This window comes from Lutra lutra, chromosome 9 (genome assembly GCF_902655055.1).
Source record: "Lutra lutra chromosome 9, mLutLut1.2, whole genome shotgun sequence".
Taxonomy (NCBI): domain Eukaryota; kingdom Metazoa; phylum Chordata; class Mammalia; order Carnivora; family Mustelidae; genus Lutra; species Lutra lutra.
Window position 1 is genome coordinate 24,933,832 of NC_062286.1, and position 23,501 is coordinate 24,957,332.

At 52.0% G+C, this 23,501-nt stretch overlaps 1 protein-coding gene across 2 annotated transcripts in view; it reads right to left on the reverse strand.

The window, feature by feature from the left end:
- Nucleotides 1–23,501, reverse strand: part of GALNT14 (polypeptide N-acetylgalactosaminyltransferase 14) — a 203,997-nt gene that overhangs the window by 52,741 nt on the left and 127,755 nt on the right. For both annotated transcript variants that reach the window (XM_047746907.1, XM_047746909.1), the window contains exon 2: nucleotides 14,651–14,820. In XM_047746907.1, coding sequence (XP_047602863.1) covers nucleotides 14,651–14,820 — 170 coding nt within the window. The remainder of the gene's footprint in view (nucleotides 1–14,650; nucleotides 14,821–23,501) is intronic.

The following is a 23,501-nucleotide window of genomic DNA, read 5'->3' on the forward strand; positions in this document are numbered from 1 at the left end:
ACCATTAAAAACCCTTTAAATTGTAGAATTAAGCTTTAAGAACATCTCACTCACGGTATTCCCTCTTGCCCCAACACCAAGGATCAGATTTGTAGTAATTCACACGTGAAAGTACAGCTCAGAGGTCTGCCCACTAAATTATGATGTGCCTGGGTTTGACACCCCCTCCCCACCCTGCCCGATGTGCCATGCACACTGAACACAGAAGACAGGAAGCCTCTACTCTTTGCTCCAGAACCAACAGCCCCAGGTCTGTTCTTGGGGCTGCTGAGCCTCACAGCTCACGATGGTTTTTATGATCTCGGGTCCCCATTTATCTCCTCACATACTTTGCTGTCTGTGCAACTGGCTCAGAACTCGCATCCGACTGGGGGATACAGATATGTCAGGCTGAACTTAGGCCTCCTGGAAACCGCCACTTCTCCCCTCTAGAGAGGACCCCCTTGTTGTCCCAGACAACTGATTTTGCTCCGTTACGTGGACTAGCTCCTTTGAAATGAGTGGGACCCCGGAGTTTAGGGGAAGCCACAGGGAGGCGGCAGGACCATCCCTCCAGGAAGCGTGACGGCTCTCGGGACACAGCCAAGAGGCTTCTCTCGGGACATTGCCAGGACCTGCGTTCGCTGGTACCAAGCACCTCCCAGATGGCAGCCGTGTGCGCCTGTGCTCGTGTGCTTAACGTGTGCGTGCACACACGCGGTGGGGGGGGGAATGTTCTCAAAAGACAAAGGCAGAGTGTAGCTGGGACCAGGAAGTGTGGAGCTGGGCCAAGGCCTATTTTTGCAATGTTTCTGAAAAAGATTTCCTCAGTGTCTGGGACAAGGGTTCCTTCAAGTCTTATTTTAGCCCTGCTGGAATCACATTACACAATAGTAGTAACACACAACACCTACTGACCCCTGGTTCTGCCTCAGGTCTTCTCCCAAGAGCTTGAGATCTGCACAGTGATTCTCTGAAGTCCTCCTCTCTCATCGCAGAGGGGACTGTGAGGGCAGGTCAGTGAGCGGCAGAGCCCCGAGATAAAACCAGATGGGCCGGCTCCCGACTCTGTGCTCTCACATGCTCGTCTTGGGGACCCCTGGATGGTCATCTGACTCAGTGGCTCCCGGCCTTTCTTTCACCTTTCTCCCTGCCTTTGGTCTTGAAGGGCACATGCTAGAAGGTTCTGGAAAGATGGAAAAAACCACAAGTCTGGGCTGTCCCTCGCCTGCTAAAGAATAGCGGTTCTCTTTGATGCTCCCTGAACAATTGCCTGATATTTCTCAGACTCTCCAGCTCAAGGATCAGAGAATAGGCAGTCCTTCCTTTTACCTTTTGCCTTCAATCCTCAGACTGAAGCAGCTGAGATAAAACCTGTAGCCCTAGTGAATCCAGGGATGCGGCCATTGAGCTCAGGGACCGTCTGCTTGAGGGCCAAGTGTTCCCCACTTCTTCTCCTGCGGACTCACAACAGTGTGCCCTTCTGGAAGGTCTGAAGGGGGAGGTAAAAAGCAAAGGCTTCTCACACCTTCCCGAGCTCTCCTCCTAGCCTGTTCATCCATCTATCCATCCTGAGTCGGTCCTGCCCCACATTCTGCCCCTTTTCTTCTCACTTCGGCCTGCCCAAGCTGGGTCTGCACCTTTGCAAAGCCCCCTGACCTTGCCTACAGAGCCGCCCCACCATCTCCTTCCTCCCTGCTCTCCTTAGTCTCACTTGGTTCCTTGAAGCCAAGCCCTGACCGCATCCCAAGGCCCCCCAGTCACACTAACCCCCAGCCCTGCCCCATAGCTCCCCTGCTTGAGCCTCCCAGTCCTGCTAACCTGGTCCATTCATTTCTCCCTTGAGCATGACCTCCACACGACTCCCCATCCCACACACCCCATCTTCTTGTCCAGGGCTGCCTAAATGCCAGCCTTATGCCACCCACGTCAGCGTCCCCTACCACATTTCTCATGGGAATTACTCCCTTGTCTGCAAAGCTGTGCTGTCTTCTCCATGGGCAGAGCCCACTTTCCTAATTCTTTACATTTCTTAAGGGCAACTTAGTCAACTGACTGGAGTCGATGTCCTCATCTCTAAACCAGAATCACAGCAAGGTTGCTGGGCTGGGAGAACATATACAAGGTGCCTGCCACATGCCAGGGGAATACTTTGATCAATAAACATTGGCTGATTATGGTCCCGGATTTATGGGCTAACACGGAGAATCCTTTGTTGAGTGAAGGTGGGTTTAAATTTCCCAGGATTTGAGTTTCTCCCTCTGTTTCGAGGATTCTTTCCCATACCTGTGCTCCCAAACCCTCATGTTTTCAGGAGACAGTGTGACAGGGAAGCCAGCAAGATACGCTTTGGGTCCACAGTCCCTCAACCTGTACCGATGAGAGGCTGTGTGTCAGACATGCTGCTGGCACACCTTCCCCGGGTCACTCTAGGTCACGGTGGGGGGGGGAGATGGATGTGTGCCCCTGGGGTAATGGGTAATGAGTGCTCACAGTGAGCACAGGAGTGAGGGGGAGCCACTGAACTCAGCGGGAGGGGGCGAGATGTCTTCCTGGAAAAGACCCTCTTCACCCCACCCCAGGTTCCTGAAAGATGAAGGAGTGCCCTGCACAGACAGAGCAGCACAGATGAAAAGCCATGATGCCTTGAGTACCATCAGGGAGCCACAGCCCCTGATTAGCTGGGGTGGACCGGCCTTTCAGAAGAAGCGAGCCAACGACATTTGAAAGATTTTAGATGGGAAGCCAAGTGTCTGCATTTGGAAAGATCTCCATGGAGGAAAAGTGGAGGACAGACTGGTAGGAGGCCAGATGCATGTTGGAGGGCGGTGGGGGCTGCTGCAGGAGTCATCCTGGTGAGAGGGGACAGCCGCTGAGGATCAAGTAAGGCCAAGGTCTAAGAGCTATGTAGGACGCACACTCAACGGAATGAGGGTGGGCCAAGTCAGACTCCAAAGGTGTGGGCTTGGGTCCAAGGTCAACAGTGGGACCTGTCCTGAGATGGAACGGGTGAGAGCAAAGTGGATGCATGCTGTCTCAAGAGGTGGTACAAGCAGGCTTGGTGAGGCTTGGGGTAAGGAATAAATGATGTGTTCAGGAGTGCTGGGTGGCTCAGTAGGTGAAGGCCCAACTCCTGATTTCAGCTCAGGTCATGAGCTTGGGGTCGTGGGATGGAGCCCCATATCAGGCTCCATGCTCCGCTTAGAATCTGCTAGAGATTCTCCCTCTCCCTGTGCCCCTCCCTCTGCTCTAACAAATTAATAAAATCTTTAAAAAAAAAAAAAAGATATGTCCATATGATGCATCAAGGGAAGACATGGCAGAGCAGGGAAGGAGAGCAGAGGAACGATGCCAGCTCTGGCCGGTGTCAGGGTTATGGTGAGGGTCAGATGGGAGCCGAAGGTGAGAGCTGTCCAGACACCCCTGCTTCAGTCAAATATCAGGGTTCCCCTGCTGTACCAGGGACACCAAGGACAACCACAGGGACATTAGCTGACCGTGCGTGCCCTTGCTAACCCAGACAGAACCCTGCTGCTACCTGACTCCACAGGGCCCCCTTCTTCTGTCACATTGTGCCTTACTTCAGCGGCTTTTCCAGCCGCCCCCAGGCCCACCGCTCGCGTCACTCCATCCCACTGTCTGTCACCCTGGCCAGCACCGGCTTTCCACAGCCACCCGCCCCCCAGCTGTCACCTCCTCTGCTCTTTTCATCTGCTGTCAGACACAGTTCTGCTTCCTGGCCCCCGGCCCTGAAATCACTCCCTCTGCTGGCCTTGGCTTCTCTCCCCACTATTTTAAAAGTACACATTTCACCAGACGTGGCATCGCGCTTGCCTCATTGCTTATTTTGCGCTCCGGTTTTTTAAGTTAAGTTTGACATTCAGGCAAGTGAAGTGTTTCGGCGCCAGGAGCCAAGGCTGAGAGGCAGGAAGCGCCGTGCAGAACTTCTCTGCCCGCACCCTCCCCGCCCCCGCACCACCCTGTTCCTGGAGCACACCCCAGCTCAGAGGTGGGGGACTGGGCACAGAGCCGGGGCCTCTCCAAACTCATTCACATAGCTCCTTGTTCCTTCAGGGCCGGCCCCCTCTCTGCCCTGCCTCCCGGGTCTGGGTGCTCCCAGGGATCCTGGGACTCGGGCCCACCCGACACTCAGCACAGCAGCTAACAGACAGAGCTGACCCGGGGCTAAAGACTGTGCTTGGCCTCCGGCATGGATTATTTCCCTCCCCCTGAGGGCAACCCCGGCATTTACTATTATTTTCATTTCAAGACGAGGCACTGGGGCTCAGGGAGTTTGAGTAACTCGCCCAAGGAGCAGCTGATACATGAGAGGCAGGCCCGATCTCAAAGCCCACAGGGCTAGGACACCTTGCCCTGCCACTCCTTAACCAGCAGCAGTGCCGGGGCTCCGTTTCCTCCCCTGCTCAATGGTGGTGACCTCTTCACCCCAAGCACTGCTAAGAAAGGGATGTGGGGGGGCACCTGGGTGGCTCAGTTGTTAAGTGTCTGCCTTTGGCTCAGGTCATGATCCCAGGGTCCTGAGATCGAGCCCCGCATCCGGTGGGAAGCCTGCTTTTCCCCTCTCCTGCTCCCCCACTTGTGTTCCCTCTCTCATTCTCTCTCTCTCTCTCTGGGTCAAACAAATAAATAAATAAATAAATAAAATCTTTTTTTTTTTTTTTTTTTTTTTTAAAGGGACATGAGAAGGCTCTGTGCAGATTCCTGGAGCTACAGGGTGTGGTTACTCTTACTCTGAGCATGGCCAAGGTTCAGGTTTTACTGAGGAATCATACCAGGTGCCCGAGATCCTCAGGAGGACCTGGGACCTGTCCTGCCAGTCCCGTCTCTTTCTGGCATTAGAGATGCAGAGAAGGGGCACGTCACCCCAGCCAATGGTTCTTCGAAGCACTGGGGGGTAACGGGAACCCAACACAACAGCGTTCTGTGGTATAAAAGGAGAAAGTTCACATGTTCCGACTCCTTATTCCATGCTGAAAAACGTGGGCAGGTCCCCAGTTTTCAGTCAAGCCACCATCCGTGTGACGCGCTCACTCCAGGAGCAAACAGCTCTGTTGTTGAAAGATGGTATCAAAGCAGCTTACGCTGCCATCTCAAGCCGGGTTGGGGGGTCTGGGGATCTCCACCCAGGAGAAGGCATAAGGGCGCAAAGAAATGAGCAAGCCGGCAATAAAGGACAGCTCTCGTGGCCCTGCAGGCCCTCGAGTCTCCTTAGGAAGAGAAGTGTGCGAGGGGAAGGATTCATCCAGGGCCATGGTGGTGCGGGGAGGGGGGATGCTGCTGAGCTGGAAGGAGTCGTGCTTCTGGAAATAGCCTCCAATCAGTTTCAGTCCCTCAGTCAGTTTCTGCACATTCTTATCAGCACCAGTATTTCCAACCAGCAGACAGGGCTGAAGTGACCTTAATAAGCATCTCTGAGCTACGTCTCTCTTCTTACCTGTGAGGAAACAGACACCCTGAGGGCTGAAGTGTTGAGCACTATCTTAGACAGGACCCACAGCTTCTCACGCTCTGTCTAATGGCTTCTCTCCTGTTTATCGTGCACCGCCATGATGTGGGAGAAAATGTCAAAAGCACTCTGTAGAGAAATTATTGAGGACAGACTAAGAGGCGTTGTGCTTGGTTCTTGGGCAAAGGGCCTAGAGAGGTGAAGAGAGCAGGTGTGAAACACTTGACTGGCGACTGGCATGGTCCACGATCTTCTGAAAGGTGCCCCACCTCAGTGATCAGGGAAAGGCGAACCCCAACCACAGGAAGATACCACGACTCAGCCTCTCAAAGGCTCGAGTGAAAGAGACAACAGCCAGTGACTGACTGCAAAGATGTAGAGCCATGGAACTCTCGGACACGTACACGGCTGGTGGGGTGGACACGCGTGTTCACCGAAAGACAAGTACAAGATTAATCAAAGGAACATGGTTCATCAGAGCCCCACACTGGAAAAACCCCAAACGAGGATTAACAGTGGAACAGATACATAAATTGCAACAGACTCACACCAAGGAATACTATACAGCAGTGAAATACACCACATCTCAGAAAACGTGGCTGGTTTCCCACACTTAATTTTGAGGGAAGCCAGACACACAAGAGCACATACTGTGTAAGTCTGTTTATTTAAAGTTCAAAAATAAGCAATGCTAGACTCTGGCATTTGAAGTCAGGACAGTGTTACCTACAGTGGGGAGTAGGTGCAGGGACAACAGGGTGCTTCTGGCAAACTAACAGTCACCCTTCCCTTGATGGAGGTGCCTGATGTGGGAATGCAGGAGTGTTCTCTCTGGAAATTTCTTCAAGTGGCATATGTATGAAGTGTCAACCTTTCTGTATGTATGTGGGACTCTGATTCTAAGTAAGATGAAGAGAGGTTCTGGATCTTGAGGAATATTTTGGTCTTGCAGACATATTTCAAAAGTCACGGAAGTGAAAGGATTCAATATAGCCCACGATCAGAGGCAAGAGCCACAGCCAAACTCTGTAATGCTTTCTCTTCCCCTAAGCACTCCAGCTGTCTAGCACTAAAGAGAACATTCCAGGATGCACAGTGGAAGTCCAGGGTCTCCTCTTCAGCCTTCTGCTTTCTTAAAAATGCATATTCCAAAAACAATGGGGAATAAAAGAATAACTTAGAGGAGACAGCCATGATGGCACCTTCGCCTTGGTGTTACTGGCCCCCAAGTCGACGGGTCAGGGCTTGTTTTCAAGGCTAGTGAAGGGAACATTCTTCCCAGGAGAGTGGCCCTCTGGTGAGAAGGGACTGGTGGCCTGCGGAGGGCAGTGAGAAGCTCCCAGTCACCCAGCTGGCAGATTTGCCTCCTTGAGGAAGCCCCATGAGAGCAAGTGTTTGGACTGCTTATTGACGGATAAGTCCCGGTGAGAAAATGAGTAAAGGAAACCTCAAGCTGTCTTTGCCTGCAGCTAATGAAAAGCTGCCACCACTTCAAACTCTCTTTCTCCTCCAATGAATGTTTGTTCCGAACGACCCCTCCGACTTCCTTCTTTCTCTCACTGGAGGACGCTCTCCTCTTTGTTCTCCAGACTTGCCTGTGGTTCCCCCATAGACTGTAGATCTCAAACTGCGGTATCTCTGCTCTTCGTGAACAAACTCATTTGTTGCTTGACACTTTTGTTGTTCGATTTTTAAGGTTAACACCTACTAACCTAAGACTGAATAATTGGCAGGATAAATTCTGCAAGGGAAATATTTCATTCCAGTTTCCCAATTCTGGGCACTGAACACACTTCTCTGTGTCTTTCCACATTCCTTTCCATCATCTCCTTCCTCAGGCAACATGTAATAAAGGAAGCAAACCCAGGGGGGAGGGAGGAAAATGTGCCTCCACAGCTAAAGCCATTTAGGGCCTTTCAAAGGCACACAGGTTCTTCTTGGTCTTGGTGACAGAACACAAGAAACTACTGACTCCGTTAGCTGCCTGAAATATGTTATATCCATGCCCCAAGCAAAGCTCAAATAGAAGTTTCAAACTATCTCAACTGGGAAACAGAACCCTCACGCATCATCTCTTCTCCTTGCCCTACAAGCACCAGTAAAACATGTGCGTTCTCAGTGAACTTGGACATAATACAGGCTTCCTAATCGGGACAGAATATATACATATATATATTTATCTACATACAGACCTAGAACCTGAAAACTTGGGTTTTGAGTTTCAGCCAAATACTGATTAGCTGTGTGATCCTGGACATGTCCCTTAACCCCTCTGAGCCTAGATCTCTTTACCTAGGTATGTGCTCCGTCTGCTAGTCTTGCTTTTCTGCCCAAGTCTTCGTAGCCAGTACTGGTACTTAGTCCCAAACCCAACAGTCAGACTGGACAGACTCCTTTTCCCGGACCTCACCATCTCCTTTTCCCTCCAGACCAGTTCTCGCTTCTCTCCCACCTCACCCTGGAACAAATTCCCCATTGTAGCACCCAGCACCCCCAACCTGAGGATGCCAATGCCTTAGAGCCAAGATCCTACATCACACTCTACCCTGTTGGGATAGTTTTGGGGGTGCGGAGGGCATCACTGCTACCAGGTATTGTTCTGCTCGGACCTACCTTAGTATTCCCCACGGCCTCCCGTCCATCTCGGCAGGAGCTCCACAGACCCAGGACTGGCCAGGGATGCGTTGCTTAGGAGATCTCCTGGGGTTACTGAGATGATGAGGCTATGACAGGATGAAAGTCTAAACATTCCAATGTTGACTGAACTGACTCTAAATTCCTTACCTTGAATTCAAGACTTGGCTACAACCCGATCCCAAGTTTCCCATCCAGAATTATTCTCCCCTCCATCACCCACACTCCAAGGAAATTGGACTGACTCCTGAAAACAGTGTGGCTCTCCCACCTCCTTGTCTTTGCGTATGCTGTTCCCTCAATCTGGGATGCCTGCCACCAGTTAAAATCCTACCTGTCGCCCCCAATTCCAGCTCAAATGCCATTTGTCTCTGCCTCCCATCCAAGTGTAAATGCCTTCTCCTGGGTAGACCAGCTTAATGCTGTTTCAACTTTTTTTTTTTTTTTTTTTTTTTTTTTTTTTTTTTTTACAGGAAAGCTCCCAACTCATATGGTTTGCTCCATGTCCAAGACAGAAATAGTGACACCAAAACCAGGACAGGGCGGGAGATGGGCACTTGGGAATTGAGGACAGGAAGTCCATGCATTAGTTCCAGATTCAACGACAGGCCTCAGGGCAATTCACAGCTGAGCACCAGGAATCAGTCCCATATGCATTTTCTCCATAGACCATGAGCTCCCTGGGAGGGGGGACCAATTCCTAGCATAGAGCTTGGCATGTGGTTATTGCTCAATAAATCTGTCCAGTGGATGAATGAGTGAAAGAACAGGAAAATGAATGAATGAACACGACACACAATGTCAAAGCTGGTGGGAATGAACTCAAACAAGGTGTGAGAAGACATTAGTGAAGGAAGCTCGTTCAGATGAATTCTCATCCACAATTTTCTTGACCAGTCCCCTTTCATAGGCTGAGATGCTGCCTCTTTGGGAAATCTGCCCGAAACTCACAGAGGAGGCAGTGGCGGAGGGACAGGGGTAGCAAACAAGGACCTAGAGGCCCAGGAGTGGAAGGAATCCTGGCCCAGAGGCACCTCCCATCTCAGCTTCTGTGGTTTCTCTTCCCCTCCCCTCTGGTGAGAACCTGCTCCTACACCTTGCCCCAGGGATTCAGACAGCCCCCAGGGCAGCAGATGCCGTTCTTCCGGAAAGCCACTTCTAGGATGTGCAGAAACTCATTCTGCTGCCCCCCTCCAAGGCTCCCTGGGACTCCAGGATGCTCTAGAGGGAAGAGCGCTCACAGCTACTATCAACAGGCTCACAAACTCCTGTATTGAAAAATGGTGCACAGGAGGGACCAGAACAGAGCAGATGGGGAGAGCATGTTTGCAAAAGCTAAGTGTCTGTGATGGGTTTTCTCTCTCGTCCCCTCCGCCTTGATGCGGAATCACAAACTCTGTGCTAAGCTAGTGGAATAGCCTTGACTCGGAGGGAATATGAACATTTTTTATGCTTAGCCGTTCCAGCCGTAAAGATTTTTATCCTATTACTGCTAAGTGACGAGTACAAGGAGAGAAATGATGATGATCTTTGGCAGCCATTCCAACCGAGTAAATACGAGGAGGGAGACTGGCGATCCCAGACTGGGCCGCTGCCCCTTCATTTCCCAGGATGAAAAGGAGCAAAGGAAAAATGTCTTCCTGGTGAGACCTATCGAAGTGTGGAATTTTCCCTCCAGGCAAGCGATGGGTATCCCACTGTTTGAACCATTTAGCACCGCGCCCTGGACAGAGGCTGGGAGAGTAGGCTGAGGGGAAAAATCAGCGCCAGCCGGCCAGGAGGACGTGACCTAATGAGGCTTCCCAGCGGCAAGGTCTTCCAGCTCGTGGTTCCTGGGCGCAGTCCACCCTGCCACCTGTTCCCCCACAGTCAAAGCAACCCCATAATAAGTATTGCTAGACAACAGCAAAAATATACATTTGCTTTATCAAAATACTGCCCTCCCCTCCCCGGGGGGGTGCCTCTATCGAGCAGCTGCTTGTCTGCTAGATGTTTTCTGTGCTGCTTGGATGAGGGCAGGGCCAGCTGCTGTCACCCAAATGTGGGGACAGTGGTGGGGACGGGACAACTGGAAAACGAGGACTGTTTGTTGGACCATCCGTGCTCAATAAACAGGAGAACTCTGCTGGGAAATCATCTCAGACTCACCCTGGCTAGACGCCGTCCCTTTGTTACACTGACGGTTACACCATCGCCATCTCAATACAGACAGACACACCGTCATCCTTGCAACCCCGGTGGACCTTGGCGGGGCCCCAGGAGTTAGGGCTCTCGTCCATGTTAACAGGATTGCGGGTCTCAGGGGACAAGATGGCAAGAGGTTGTTCCGACACCAGCACAACCAAGAGATTCCCATGGAGGCAGGTGGGAGAGCCGAGCACATGGATGTGGATACCTCCAGAACGAGAAGACCGGCCGCAGAGGTCATGGACTTGCAAGGTGCAGTGACTGTGCCCATAAAGCTTCAGGGCCTTCTAGTCCAACGTAAAGAGAGAGCGAAGCTGGGAGAGGACGTGCAGAGGGAAGGCCACTGCTGGGCACCTGGTCCCCATGCCTCCCACTGGCCCTGGATCAGGGATGAGGAAACTGAGCCACAGCCAAGAGGTATTGAAAGGCCGATGACAGCAGCTGTCCATCTGAGACTGTGAAAATGTCACATGTTGGGTCAGGGGTGGGTGGGCAAGGGAAGTTCTGGTTGTCAACCCCAAAGGGTGACTATGAAGCGGATCCTTTGGAAACCAGAGATACTCGCTTTCTAAACTAGCCTGGATGTGGACATCCCTCACTGCCCACCCCCCCATAAAGCCTGGGAATAGGGAGTTCCAAGCCCACCTCCTTGCCTCAGTCACTCTGCTTTCTAGGTCACTCCAGACATCCCCACAAAATACCCGGGGTTCCCTGGCATGGAGGACCAAGAGGACAAGGTGACGGTTCTATTCCACGTGGGGAAATGAAGCCCCGGCCTCTATGGGGCTGCTTTTGCTTGGGGCCGGGCCACGATGTGCTTGGGAGGGCTTCCATAACTGCCAGTGTGCTTGGCTTTTCCATCGGCCCAGCTGCCTATCAGGCAAAAACTTCCGTGGCCTTGTCCCCTCCCCGCACCTGCTGCCTCCTCCGGCCTTGCGGCATTTCTGAATTCCTGGGCAATGCCCCCCAACACCGGCCTCCCTGCAGCATGTGCTCTAATGCTCAGCTAATAGCTCCATCTCAGGCGCTCGTCCACACATGTCCTATAAATCAGAATCCAATTATGGTGGTAAGAAAATTGGAAGCAAATTTAATAAGCTCAGGCCACTCCCCCATGCTGTTTCTTTGCTCTTCTCTTCCCAGTAATGAGAACTCCTTTCACGGACTCCGTTCTCCTGCCTCCTCATCTGAAGCCCCCAAGGATGGAAGGAGAGGAGGCTGGGGGCTGCTTCTCTGTCCTCTTTCCCTCTTTGCACAGAAGACAGACGGGGCAAAGTAGTCAAGTGTCTTTGCAGATTTCCTCTCCCTCTCCTTTGTTCAACAAGTGTTTCTTGGAATTCTATCACCTGCCAGGCACTGTACCGGAAGCCAGCAAAGATGTCTCCCCCTAAAGGGTGGAAGGCCTCGTTCTGTTGCTGGGGTTGTTGATGTTTCAGTCTTGAGGTAAGAAGTGGGGCTGGCTCTGCAGCAGGGGCTCGTTCTCACTGCCACTCTGCCCCTCTGGTGACAGCTGGCCATGTCACATGGTTGGGGGTGCTACTGGCATTTGGTGGGTGGAGCCCAGAGAGGCTGCCCAGCATTCTACAATGCACAGCACAGCCCTCGCAGCAAATGCCAGCCACTGATTGAATCCCTGGGTGACGGGAGACAGGTCACCAGCAGCCACAGCTGGTTAGAGCGGAGACGGGCAGGCCCCAAGAAGGGTCCCAGTGTTCTGGCAGCCCAGGCAGGCCAGCCCCAGGCATTACCTCAGGATGAAGTCAGGATACAGGAAGGCTGGTGTCACAGGATTAAGGGATTTAGCTGGTGGTTTTAACTTCACGGACACCAATTCCCTGGGAATCAAGGGCTAGAAGAACGAGATCCTGTAGACAGAAAGTCAATCCCCGGGGGGGGGGGTGTGCCCATCTAAGGGAAGCACCCTGGGCTTTGCTGGCAGTCTCTGGAACTCTCTTTCGCACAAGAGAGTTCTGGGCACAAAGTCAGCCCTGTACCACACTCAGCCTAGAGATGGCTGATGCCATTGCACTAGCCTGGGGCTTTGTACATAGTCGGCGTTCAACAGTCCTGCCATGGCTGTCTGGTCCCATGTGCCTGCCCTCATTCCCATTCCCCTATCCTCTCCTCTCTCTGCTTTTTTGGATCAGGATGCCCAGATCTGAAATTCTCCAAGTCACACAATCCCCGCTCCCACAGGGCAAGGTGAGCGCCCGGAGGCAGACATATGGCTGACAAACTTTACCTCTTTGTCTTCCCTAAAGGGCCTTAGATTCCATCTAAATCCTGTCCATCCCTCTTGCCACCCTGCCAGCAGAACACACTTACCTGACAGATACAACACACCGGCAGAGAATCCCGAACAGGACCCGGTAAACCGGAATCTCGGATCACAGGTGAGGGTGAACACAGAAATTCGTCCTGCTCAGGGTGTCCCCTGGAACCTGCCTGCTCAGTGAACCCCCCCCGCCCATGCCTCCCTTCTACAGAGCTTGTGTCCCGATGTACCGGCTCCTTTCCTGGCTGGGAGGCGGCCCTTCGTCCTTCTAGAGTGCCTCACCACCCTGTCCAGGACTCAGGACAAGGGAGGGACCAGCCACCTAAGATAGGGGGACTTTTCAGCCTTCTTCTCCATTCTACGTGTAGTCTCTGCTCAGGGAAATAAAATTACTTAATCCTTTTTAAAAGATTTTATTTATTTATTTGAGAGAAAGTGCACAAGCAGGAGGGAAGGGGCAGAGGGAGAGGGAGAAGCAGACTCTCTGCTGAGCAGGGATCCTGACACAAGGCTCAATCCCAGGACTCCAAGATCATGACCTGAGCCGAAGGCAGACACTTAACCACCTGAGCCTCCCAGCTGTCCCCAGGTTACCTAAGTTTTAAAGAAAATTCTATCAGATGCCAAGGGCCATGATAAGGGCTGCAGAATTCTGACAGCAATATTACAAGACTCTGACTTGAAGAAGCTTTCAGGCCAGCAGCCAAGAATGTTCGAGGTAGAGCCAGTGCTCCAGATCTCTGGCTGGGGGCATTTCCTGCTGCTAAGGAGACTGTCGTGGGTACCTCGAGGCGGGAGTGGGGTGGGGAGTTCAGTTTGCAGACTCTTAGAGTCTTCTGAAGACTTCTAAAGCCACAGATGCCTTATGGCCCAGGGCCCTATGAGGGGATCGGGGGTCTGACTCCTTTTATGAATGATGGTGATTGACAGGAGCCCCTCCATGAGATGCATGTTATGTAAATCAAGGTCTCTGGGTTGTACAGCCTAGCTAGGGAAACAGAGTCCACTCCCCTTCACAGACTGACAACTTAAGCACCACCAGATTGACCGGCATCCTAAGTCATGAAAACTTTTACTGTCCTGCTCATAAACCCCAGTGTCCACAAGCGGGTCCCCACAGACCCAAACAAAGACAGAAAGCTGAGAAGCTGACCCCAGTCCGCCAGCCTCTCAGTTTAACCACGCCTCCAAGCCCCTCCACCCCGAACACGCCTGTCTGCTCTTTGGAGCTGGTGCCAAGTACATTTCCCATGGGAGACAGAAACACGGCCCTGGGGGCCTTTGGCGCAGCTGGGCCTCCCTGTTGTAGGCAGGGAGGCCAGCACAGAGGGGCTGGGGTAGAGATGGACCAGCTTAGTCGGGCCTCATGAGGAAGCAAGGGACTGTATTGACTCTAGGAGGGACTGGTAATGAGGCAACCGGCCTTCACAAAGGCTCTTTCCCCCGAGAAATGAAGCTTTCTGCATTGTGTCAGGCCTGACCTCCCGCAGAGGAGACGGCAGAACAGAGGCTGGGGAACAGGGCACCCCACAGCAGACAGCAGGGGCATGTGAAGAAGCCCCGCATCTCGCATGACGAAACTGGGCTGTCCGAGGAAATGACCCGTCCCAGTGACAGACGGAGCCACCGACCTGACTTCCCAGGGGTCCGCCGGTCTTGCCCTCCCTCCCTTTGAAAGCCGTGCCAGGCCAGGCCGTGGGAATCTGGCAGGGAAACCAGGCCCAGGCTATAGGGTCTCTAGTGCTCCATGATTTCGGGGTGGACAAAGTGCAGGCGAAAGGGCCTCCTCCATTTCCCCTGGAGGCACCTGGGGGGTGGCTCACAGCAGTGAGGAGCGCAGAGAGCATTAACTACTGTCCGGCCGGCAACAGACGCGTATGCCTGCCCCGATCCTTGGCCTGGGCACCCCCAATCCAGCCTGCAGATGTTACGTGCCTGCCCCAATCCTTGGCCCGGGTCCCCCCAACTCCGAGTCCAGCCTGCAGATTGCATATGCCTGCCCCGATCCGTGGCACAGCCGGCCCCCATCCCCCGAATCCAGCCTGCCCTTGTTCTGTCACCACCACTGGGTAGGGGAGAGAGTAACAAGTGGGAGTAGGGGGAGGTACCTCAGATGGCGGGTGTCGGGCACAGCCCGGCTGCTGGAGATCCGCTCGCTCTCCCGCTGGTTGAAAGCATACAGCTTATAGGGATCGTCACCCACACGCCATTTTTTGGCATTCAGATACTGCCGCTCATCAAACTGGTCCCATGGGTCTTCCCAGTCAGAGTCCAAAGTCTGCGGAACACAAATGCGAAGTCAGTGAGAAGAGCTCCCAGCCCTCCCCCAGCCCTCTCTGCCTGTTGCTGCCCAGCTGCAGAGAACAGGTTTTCCCCCCCGCACAGTTTAGCCCAAGGATGGGGCCAGAGGTAGGAGGTTAATGAAACCTCAGCGACGATAATAACACACAGGGCGACGCGCGGTAAAGGCAGCTGCCGTTTGCTGAGCGCTGTGCACGAGGCGCTGTGCTAGAACCATTACTCATTCCCCCTGGCTGTCCCAGGATGTGGTCCCAGGACCAACACAAGAAAACAGCCTCCATGGGCTAAGTACCTTGCTCAGGATCCCACCTGCAGGAAGTTGGCAGGGCTGGGACTTGGGTTCTAGCACCCTGAGCCCGCAGGCCGCCTTGCCAGGGTAATCTGAGAACACCTGGCTGAAAAGCGCTGGCACAGGAGCAGGTACAAAAGGTCTAGGACCGTCATCCCCCCTCTGCCATAGGACACAGGCGATCCATCTGTAAGAGCGTGCTCCCCACCGGATGGATGCCTGCGTGTTCCCCTCTTCCTCTGACCCGACTCAGAAATCTGTGATTATTTTTTTTTTAGATTATTTATTTGAGAGAGAAAGAGCATGCGGAGGGAAGGCCAGAGGGAGAGAGAGAATCCCAAGCAGACTCTGTGCTGAGTTCGGGATCCCATAGGGGGCTCCATCCTTGAGATCACGGCCTGATCCAAAATCAAGAGTTGGACCCTGAACCGACTGAGCCACGCAGGCGTCCCTAAAGCTGGGATCATTTTTAAGAAGCATCAGTGCAGGAACAGTGCTTTAGAAATAGGTACGAGGTAGCTTGTGTACTCATGATCTTGTTCCGTCCTCCCCAGACGCTCTGTGCTGAGCTGGAAAGACAAGTTCTCACCAAACTTCCGGGCTTGTCTGCACAGGTGGGACAAGGGTCGAGCCAAAAGCAGAGCTCAGCCTCCTGGGCCCGCCGGTGCCTTCGCACAGCAGAGAAGGCAAGGGTATGCACACAGCGAGGGGGAGGCTCAAGCCCAGAGCGAGGCTGCCTTGGCTGCCCCGACTGCGCCAGCTCTTGGCTTCGGAGCCTCTGCACGCTGGCTGCTTCCTTTAATGGTCCCTGCCAGGGGAGGCTGGCACTCTATCTCTGGGGAGAACCCACTGACCAGGTTCTGCCCTAGAATGTGAGGGTTGGGGCCCTGGGGCTAGCAATGTCCCCAAGGATGGGATGCTCACTCGTGTGTTACTGGCCTCTGGTTGCGGTGCAAATGTGAGAAGCTGCCTGGACCCTGTCCCTCCTGTCACTGACCAGGAAGCCCTCCTGGACACATGGAACCTGATGGAAAGGCTCAGGGCCCGCAGATGGCCAGCCAGGTGCCCCTCCACCCCAGAAGATGGCTCTGTGGGGTGGTTCACGATGTGCACATTTATCTCACGCACCACTCGATCTTATCTGGTAATTGATCTGCCTTTCTCTCTCTCTGTTATCTCCTTTTGAAACAGCATTCTCCTGCTAATAGCACAAAATGAAGCTTTGGAAACCAGCGATTTTTACCCAATAATTGATTTTATGAATGTGCTGGGATACTGCTGCTACACAGGGGGTGGATGGAGTGTGAACCCCCCCCCCCACCACGCCCCACCCAGTCTGAGCTGTGCAATGTCACAGCCTGAGAGCTGTCACCCTTGAAATCATGGGACCCGGTACCGTCCCCCACTGGCTCGTTCCCAGTTAGATTCACTGCAAGTCTCTCAGTCAGTGGTGAGCTCCTCCAACGCTCTGTGCTACGGAGGGGAGATGCAGAGATGGAAGGTCCCAGCCCGCGAGGGTTTGCAAGGTTTCAGAGAGACATGCGTGAAGACTCCTTTACTGCTTCTACCAGAGGAGTTAGGGAGAGGGCTGCCTGGAAGAAGCGTCAATCAGTTTGTGCTTGAAAGATGAGCAGGCAGTTTGCTTTCCTTAGGAGGATGTGGGAGGGAAAATACATGTGTAGTGAAAACCCAGATAAAGGGCAGGAAGACCTGGGGAAGGGAGAATCTGCTGAGGACACGGCTAGCTCAAGAATGGGGCGGCCAGAACGTGGACGACAAAGAGCGCGTGAGTGAAAGCGAGCTCTGCAACACAGCTGGGTCTGTATGAAGCAGGTTGGGGGAAGGGCCTCTGGCCACAGGTGCTGGACGAAGTGGAGGGAAGAGATTGCCACAAGGAGCCCAGCTGGGAGGGGAGCTCAGGAATTGAGGCTGGTAGAAAGGGAGGGCTGAACAGGGGTGGTGCTGGGGCACTGACGGAGGGTTCCACGAATCAGCTGGAGAAGCAGATGGAGGAGCAGGCCCCGGGGACGGGCTGGAGAAAGGGCAGGTAGAGACCTCTTGGCCTCGTCCCCTACTCTTTATTCACACCAGACCTGGCTCAAGGCCAGCAATCACCGTCCTACAGGCAGCAAACCATTCCTGGCAGATTCTGCCTCTTTGGTGAGGGGTCCATGGGAACTCAGCTGTGATTCTGGACCCCAGAAAGCCCAGAACCAGAGTAACAGCCTGGTTGGTGAGGAAAACTGAACAATCACTCAAAACTTCCCCGGAGGGGACCGCTCCTTCCAATGGTCATGTGCACAGAGCAGGTTCATACTTCGCTGCACTGAGATCCACTGGGCGGGGGGGGGGGATCTCCCTGGCCTGGGAGCTTGGTTTTCCTACAACAATATCTGGAAGTATTAAATAATAGTGACACTGTGTTTAAAATACTAACGTTACCATCTGAATAATAATTTCTGTCTTACAAGGCGGCCCACACATATTGCCTCAGAATGCACACACAACCCCATCTGTACAGAGAGGGATCAGCAGGGAGAGAGGCTAGCTGGCTGGCTTGCCCAAGCTTCATGGCTAGAAAGTGAAGGGACTGCTGATTGAAGCCTTCCTGAACCTCCCAATGCCTCGGTCTGCTCTACCACGGAAACCAATCGGGGGCATTTCCTCTGCGGAGAGCCAGTGGAGAGGAGCGAGGTGGGGGCCATGCCCACGGGAAGGACCAGCCCCTCTTCCCCTGCTGGTCCGCAGAGGGAAGTGGCTGTGGCTCTCCCAGGATTTCTAAAGGGCCCCAGACTCCCCCAGATACTTCTAGTACTAATTTGGAGTTGGCTTCCAAGCTCTTCAATTCACAAGGCCCCATATTCAGGCTCTGAGGACCCGGAGGGCGGCACATGGTACCCTCACTTTGGATTCCTTGCTTCCTGGCTCCTGTGACCCCCGGGGCACTGCTTGGACCCACACGTGCACCTTCGCAAATTTTGCTGTTATAGGAAGTGATAATACGGCTCTCTCCCACCAGGAACCCCACCAAGGTCCCGCCCCAGGGCTCTGACCCCTCCTGTGGGGCCCCCCCACCACCCACGACCCACAGGCAAAATCTTCCTTGCCTCTCTGACCAGAATTTACTTAATCTAGAGTATGTGTGTTTCCAGCTGTAAGTATGATGTCACGCACAGAAAACCAAGATGATCTTTTCAACAGAATGTATCTGATTACGTCCCCCAAAGCCCGGCTTAAATAACTGGGCACCAAAAATGAACATGCAGAAGCACATCTAAGCGGCTTTGTTTCTTTCCTCCCACTGTACTTTCAGGAGACGCCCCGAGTCCCCTTTCCTCCGACCTTCCCTGGCCTGTTGCTCTCATTTCTCGCGCAGGCTGATTATTTGGCTCCAGCGCTATTAGAACTGATTATGGGGCTCTCTATGATTTTAATGTGTTTGTCTCCCTCTCTTCTTCCCCCCAGCTACTAGTTCTCTCATTGCCTTAGGTCTTTTCTTCCCCACCCCCTGCCATTAGAATGAGAATGTCTCTATCACTTGAAGAAACTTCTATCCTTCTCTGAACTGTGCTGGTCCTTAATAAAACTTCTCAAACTTACCCTATGATAAAACAACTAACACTCTGGGGGTACCTATCACATGTCATAAACATTTACATCTAATCCTCACAATCACAGATGCCGATTTTACCATTCCCATTTTACAACTGGGGAAACCAAGGCAGAGAGTGATCAGGTGACTTGGCCAATGTCACACAGGTAGTACGCGCTTGAGCCAGGGTTTGAACCCATGGAGCCTGGCTCCACTGCGATGCTCCCGACCACGAGGTGACACTGCCTTCCCAGAGCCTCCCTGCCATTTCCTTTGGCCATCTTCAAAGACTATCTATGTGTTTCCCATTATTTTTCTCAGCCAACTTCTTTCTCTGATTGGGATCTCCCCCTTCAGAGGATCTCTGTGTCTCCTTCACCATCCCCCCATTGGTCCACCACTCTTCTTCCTGGGTGGAAGACTGGTCTCCCCCAGCCAGGGCAGAAAGGATGCAACTCCACAGGCAGATTCCTGCAGGAAGGTTGAAAGATGCCAGGCTAACACACAGGAGGTCAGAACTGAAAACAGTGATAGAGCTTATTTAAAGATGACAGAATTCATCTATCCATCCAATATTTGACACTCCACCATAACATTCCACTGTCCAGTGGACATCCCTCCTGGGTCCAGCCAGGGACACAGAGGTCCCAAGGAACCCACTCCAAGCTTCGAAGGCCTGCGACTTCTAGAAGTTTCCTTCTAATATTAAACCAGAATCTGTCTCCTGCCAGAAGCAAATGTAAATCCTATCTGGAGAAAACTATCTCCAATTTACATCCTCAGGAGTTCCACAAAGCTCACTGAAAGTCGAAATCACAATAAAAAAGATCAGGGGCATTTGGCTGGCTCAGTCAGTTGAGCATCTGACTCTTGATTTTGGCTCAGATCTGATCTCAGGATCCTGAACTCAGGGTTGTGAGAATGAGCCCGTGTTGGGCTCTGTACCCAACACTAGTCTACTTGTGTTTCTCTCGCCCTCTCCTCCTCTGCCCCTCCCCACTGCACTCTCTCTCTTGCTTTCCAAAATAAGTGAAATAAGAGCTTTTTTTTCAGTGGAAGCTATAAACAACAGATTAGATCTTCCAAAGACTTCAGATGCAAGAATTACAGATACAAAAGAAAGCATAACTGTAGATAAAATGGTTAAAATATGGAATAAAAAATCAGCAAAGAACCAAAGTTCACTGAAAAAGAACTGAGCATCACTTTTAGAAATGAGAAAATATAATAACAAATCGATGGTCAATATCAAACAGGCCAAACAGAAAAGTTTACTCTTATCTGCAAAGCTTTCTCACTGGAATGCTGCATCTGAATCACCTCTGTGAGGCCGGCAAGCCGGTTGTGTTGTTCCCATTTCACAGGTGAGAAAACTGAGGGTCAAGGAAACAAAGGAGCCTGCTTAAGACCACGGACATAGTGAGTCTGCTACTGAGACTCTGACCCAGGACTTCTGGCTTCAAAGCTCACGTTCCTTCGACATCATCAAGGACTTTCATTCATCCACGGCCACTTTTTACCCCCTTGCTGGATGGTCATAACCAAACACGTAGAAGTTATCTGCTCATACCAGTGTTATTCTAATGCCCACCCAGCTGGGGATGGGCCTTATTTTTCCAAGGGCCAGTCCAGAGAGTGAAGAGGACAGCACATCTCTATGCAAATCCTGCCCAGAGTGAATGGGCTGGGAAAGGAACAATCCTGGGAATGGACTCCCTCCCGCCACGGCGTGTAAGACGAACTCCAGCAAAGAAGGAAGGGCCGGCCAGCCCCTCCCTTGCTCACCTGGGCTCATGGCAAGGGAAAGAGCTGGAAAATCCCTTTCCCTCATCTAGGGACAGCACATCAATTATGGATTATTAGATAAGATCTTCATTTTAATATTTCCACCATGTATTATCACCTCTTCCTCTGGTTGGAATTCTGTCTTGGGAGTTATTTAACTGATGTGCAGAAATCTAAATTTAATTTATTATGATCTAACTCACTTTAGAAGCCAAATTACCCTGCACTGGAGAAGGATCAAGTCAATATCCCACTTGGCTTTCTATTTATCTTCTGCAGGGTTTTCTCTCCTTCTCTTCAGTATTCATTTTATCTCGGGTGCTGGTAATAAATTTAAATTTTCCTCAGAATTAGGCAATTGCTCCTTTAATGCTGTAGTTTAATGGTTAGTATTAATTATACGAAAGTCACTCCTTAAAGAATGTGGAGGATGGAATGGACATATAATGGAGGGGGAAAGGCTATTTCTTGGACCAAATGAGGTAGCGTGTAATCAGCAGGGATGAGTTTACTCTTCTAGTTCTGCTTCGTCCATTTCTTCCCCTACTTTCCTTTCATCTCCCCCCCTGCCCTAGAGCCAGACGCCTACAAAACGTGTCTGCTGGGAGCTGCTTGTTATGGCTTCTCTGTACCCCTGGAAGGTCTGCCAGCCTGGACGCCATGCCTAGAACCCTCTCGAACACTGGTCTCTTTCTCCGTCTGCCTCCGGTCAGTGTCACTGAGGCTCTGACAGCAAGAGCCACTACTGCCCAGCTCTCTCCTCCCTGCCACTACCCCAACATACACACACCACCTGTATCCCAACTGCACACCACGTGCAAATACGGCTTTGGGGGAGGGGCTTCGAGCTTTCTGGAAGAGGAGAAGTTCTGATAATTATTATAATTGCCTAAAAACTCCAACTGTGAAATATAATATGATTAATGGAATGGACAGCAGCCCAGCTTTTGTTTCTGGAATAGAAAAAAACCAAACTCACACAATTTGGACCTTATATGGAGATTAATTTGCTTACTAATTAGCATGAGAGGGAGGAACCAGGGAGATTTAAGTCTGCGTGACTGGGGAAGAGGGCCTGTCTCCCCCGCAGGTGTCAGGGAGCGTGAGCAATGCTGATGTGTTTGCTCCCTTCCCACCCAAAGTCCTATAAATTCCACCACCAAAGAAAGACTCAACCCAGAGCTCCTTTAGGTGGACAGGCATCTCCAATAGCTTACAGCTTGCTTAAAGAATCCCTCCCAGGGGTGCCTGGGTGGCTCAGTGGGTTAAGCCTCTGCCTTCGGCTCAGGTCATGGTCTCGGGATTCTGGGATCGAGCCCCACATCGGGCTCTCTGCTCAGCGGGGAGCCTGATTCCTCCTCTCTCTCTGCCTGCCTCTCTGCCTACTTGTGATCTCTCTCTTTCTGTCAAATAAATAAATAAAATTAAAAAAAGAATCCCTCCCAATTGCTGGTGGGCATGAGGACTGAGAGAGAGCTGGCCCAGCGACAGCATTCATTTCTGTATCCTCTTCTTTGTGTTCAAAGACTAGAGCAGTAAGCCAACCCCCGGAACAGCAGAAGCCTCATCCCTTCCAGGTCTGGAACCCAGAAAGCAAGAGATCAGAAGGGGAGGGAGCCAGGTACCCCCACGGGGCTCAGGAGAAAGAGAATTTGTCAGTGACACAGGCAGTTGCCCCCAACCAGGAGGCTGATGCTAGAGGAGAAAATGCACCAAGAGATGGAATTGTGCCCTGGAGAGACTGAGCAGAGAATCTGGACTTGGGAAGAGCAGAACCGGAAGTGGGCTCAGGAGGGGAAGCCTCCAGCCAGACAGGACAGGACATGCAACACGGTCTCTGGCATGGACAGTGAGTCATCTTAGGTGCACGGTCACCTCATCAGACTGAGGGAGGGCCTGCAAAGGGATGCTGCGGCCATATTCCAACATGGCCACAGTGGCCTCCTGCAGGATTGAGATGAGGCCTCAAGGTCAGGGCTTCGCCCCAAGGGAAGCAAGTTCTCCAAAGAAAGAATAAAACACTAAAAAACAAGATTTGCATTTCTCAGTGACAGAAGAAATCTCTCCTCCAAAGTCAGACTCCTCTCCCCTCCCTTGCCCCAGCAGGGCTGGGAAGTATCACCAGGCATCATCAGAAAGCTCTTCTGCCTCAAGGAATAGCTGTGGACCCAGGCAATTGTCAAGGGACACTACTGAACAAAAGTGATCTAGCAGGGGTCACAAAAGAACATGCCTTCAGGGTCACTGAGAACAGAAATGCCTTGAACAGAAATGAATACCTTGTACATACCACACAAAACCTGTCTACTTAAGGCTCTTTCAATCTCCTCTTTGGGCAAAATATGCCCACAGGCTACATTTGGCCTGAAGGCCACCAAATCGTGACCCTGGGACAGTAATGGAATAAAAGGAGAAAAGTAAAGAAAGATAAAGGAGGGAAGGATGACGGGAAGGGAACAGTGCTCTTACTACAGAGACGCTTCTGTGATTTTTTTTCTCCTTCAGGGGGCTCCTTGTATATTTCAACCCAATTTCACTGGACAGAATCTCAGCCACCAGAGGGTTTGTGTGTGGGAGAACAGAGACGGACACAGAAGGGGGAGCGCCGCACTAGGGATGACCCTATAATCCTTCTCTACCGTTTCTTTGATGTCATGAAGAGAATGCAAGTCAGGAAAAGCTGGGTCTGGAGCCTGGCTGTGTTCCACGCGTACTTTCAACTGCTTGTGGTCAGTCCTTCCCTCCACCCTGAGGGTACCCCACACAACTTTACAGGCCCAAATTAGATCTCAGAAATGAGATATGGCCTGAAAAATTGCTTGGCAAAACATAATGCGTATGTAACATATTATTATTGTCAACATTGGTACAGTTACTATTATTTTTGGGGGGTACTGAATGCTAATGGAGAGAAAAAGCAATTTATAGTCAGCCAATCTGTTTAGCTTCTTCCTTCCCTGTGGTAGAAATGGGATCTCTGACAGCATCCACA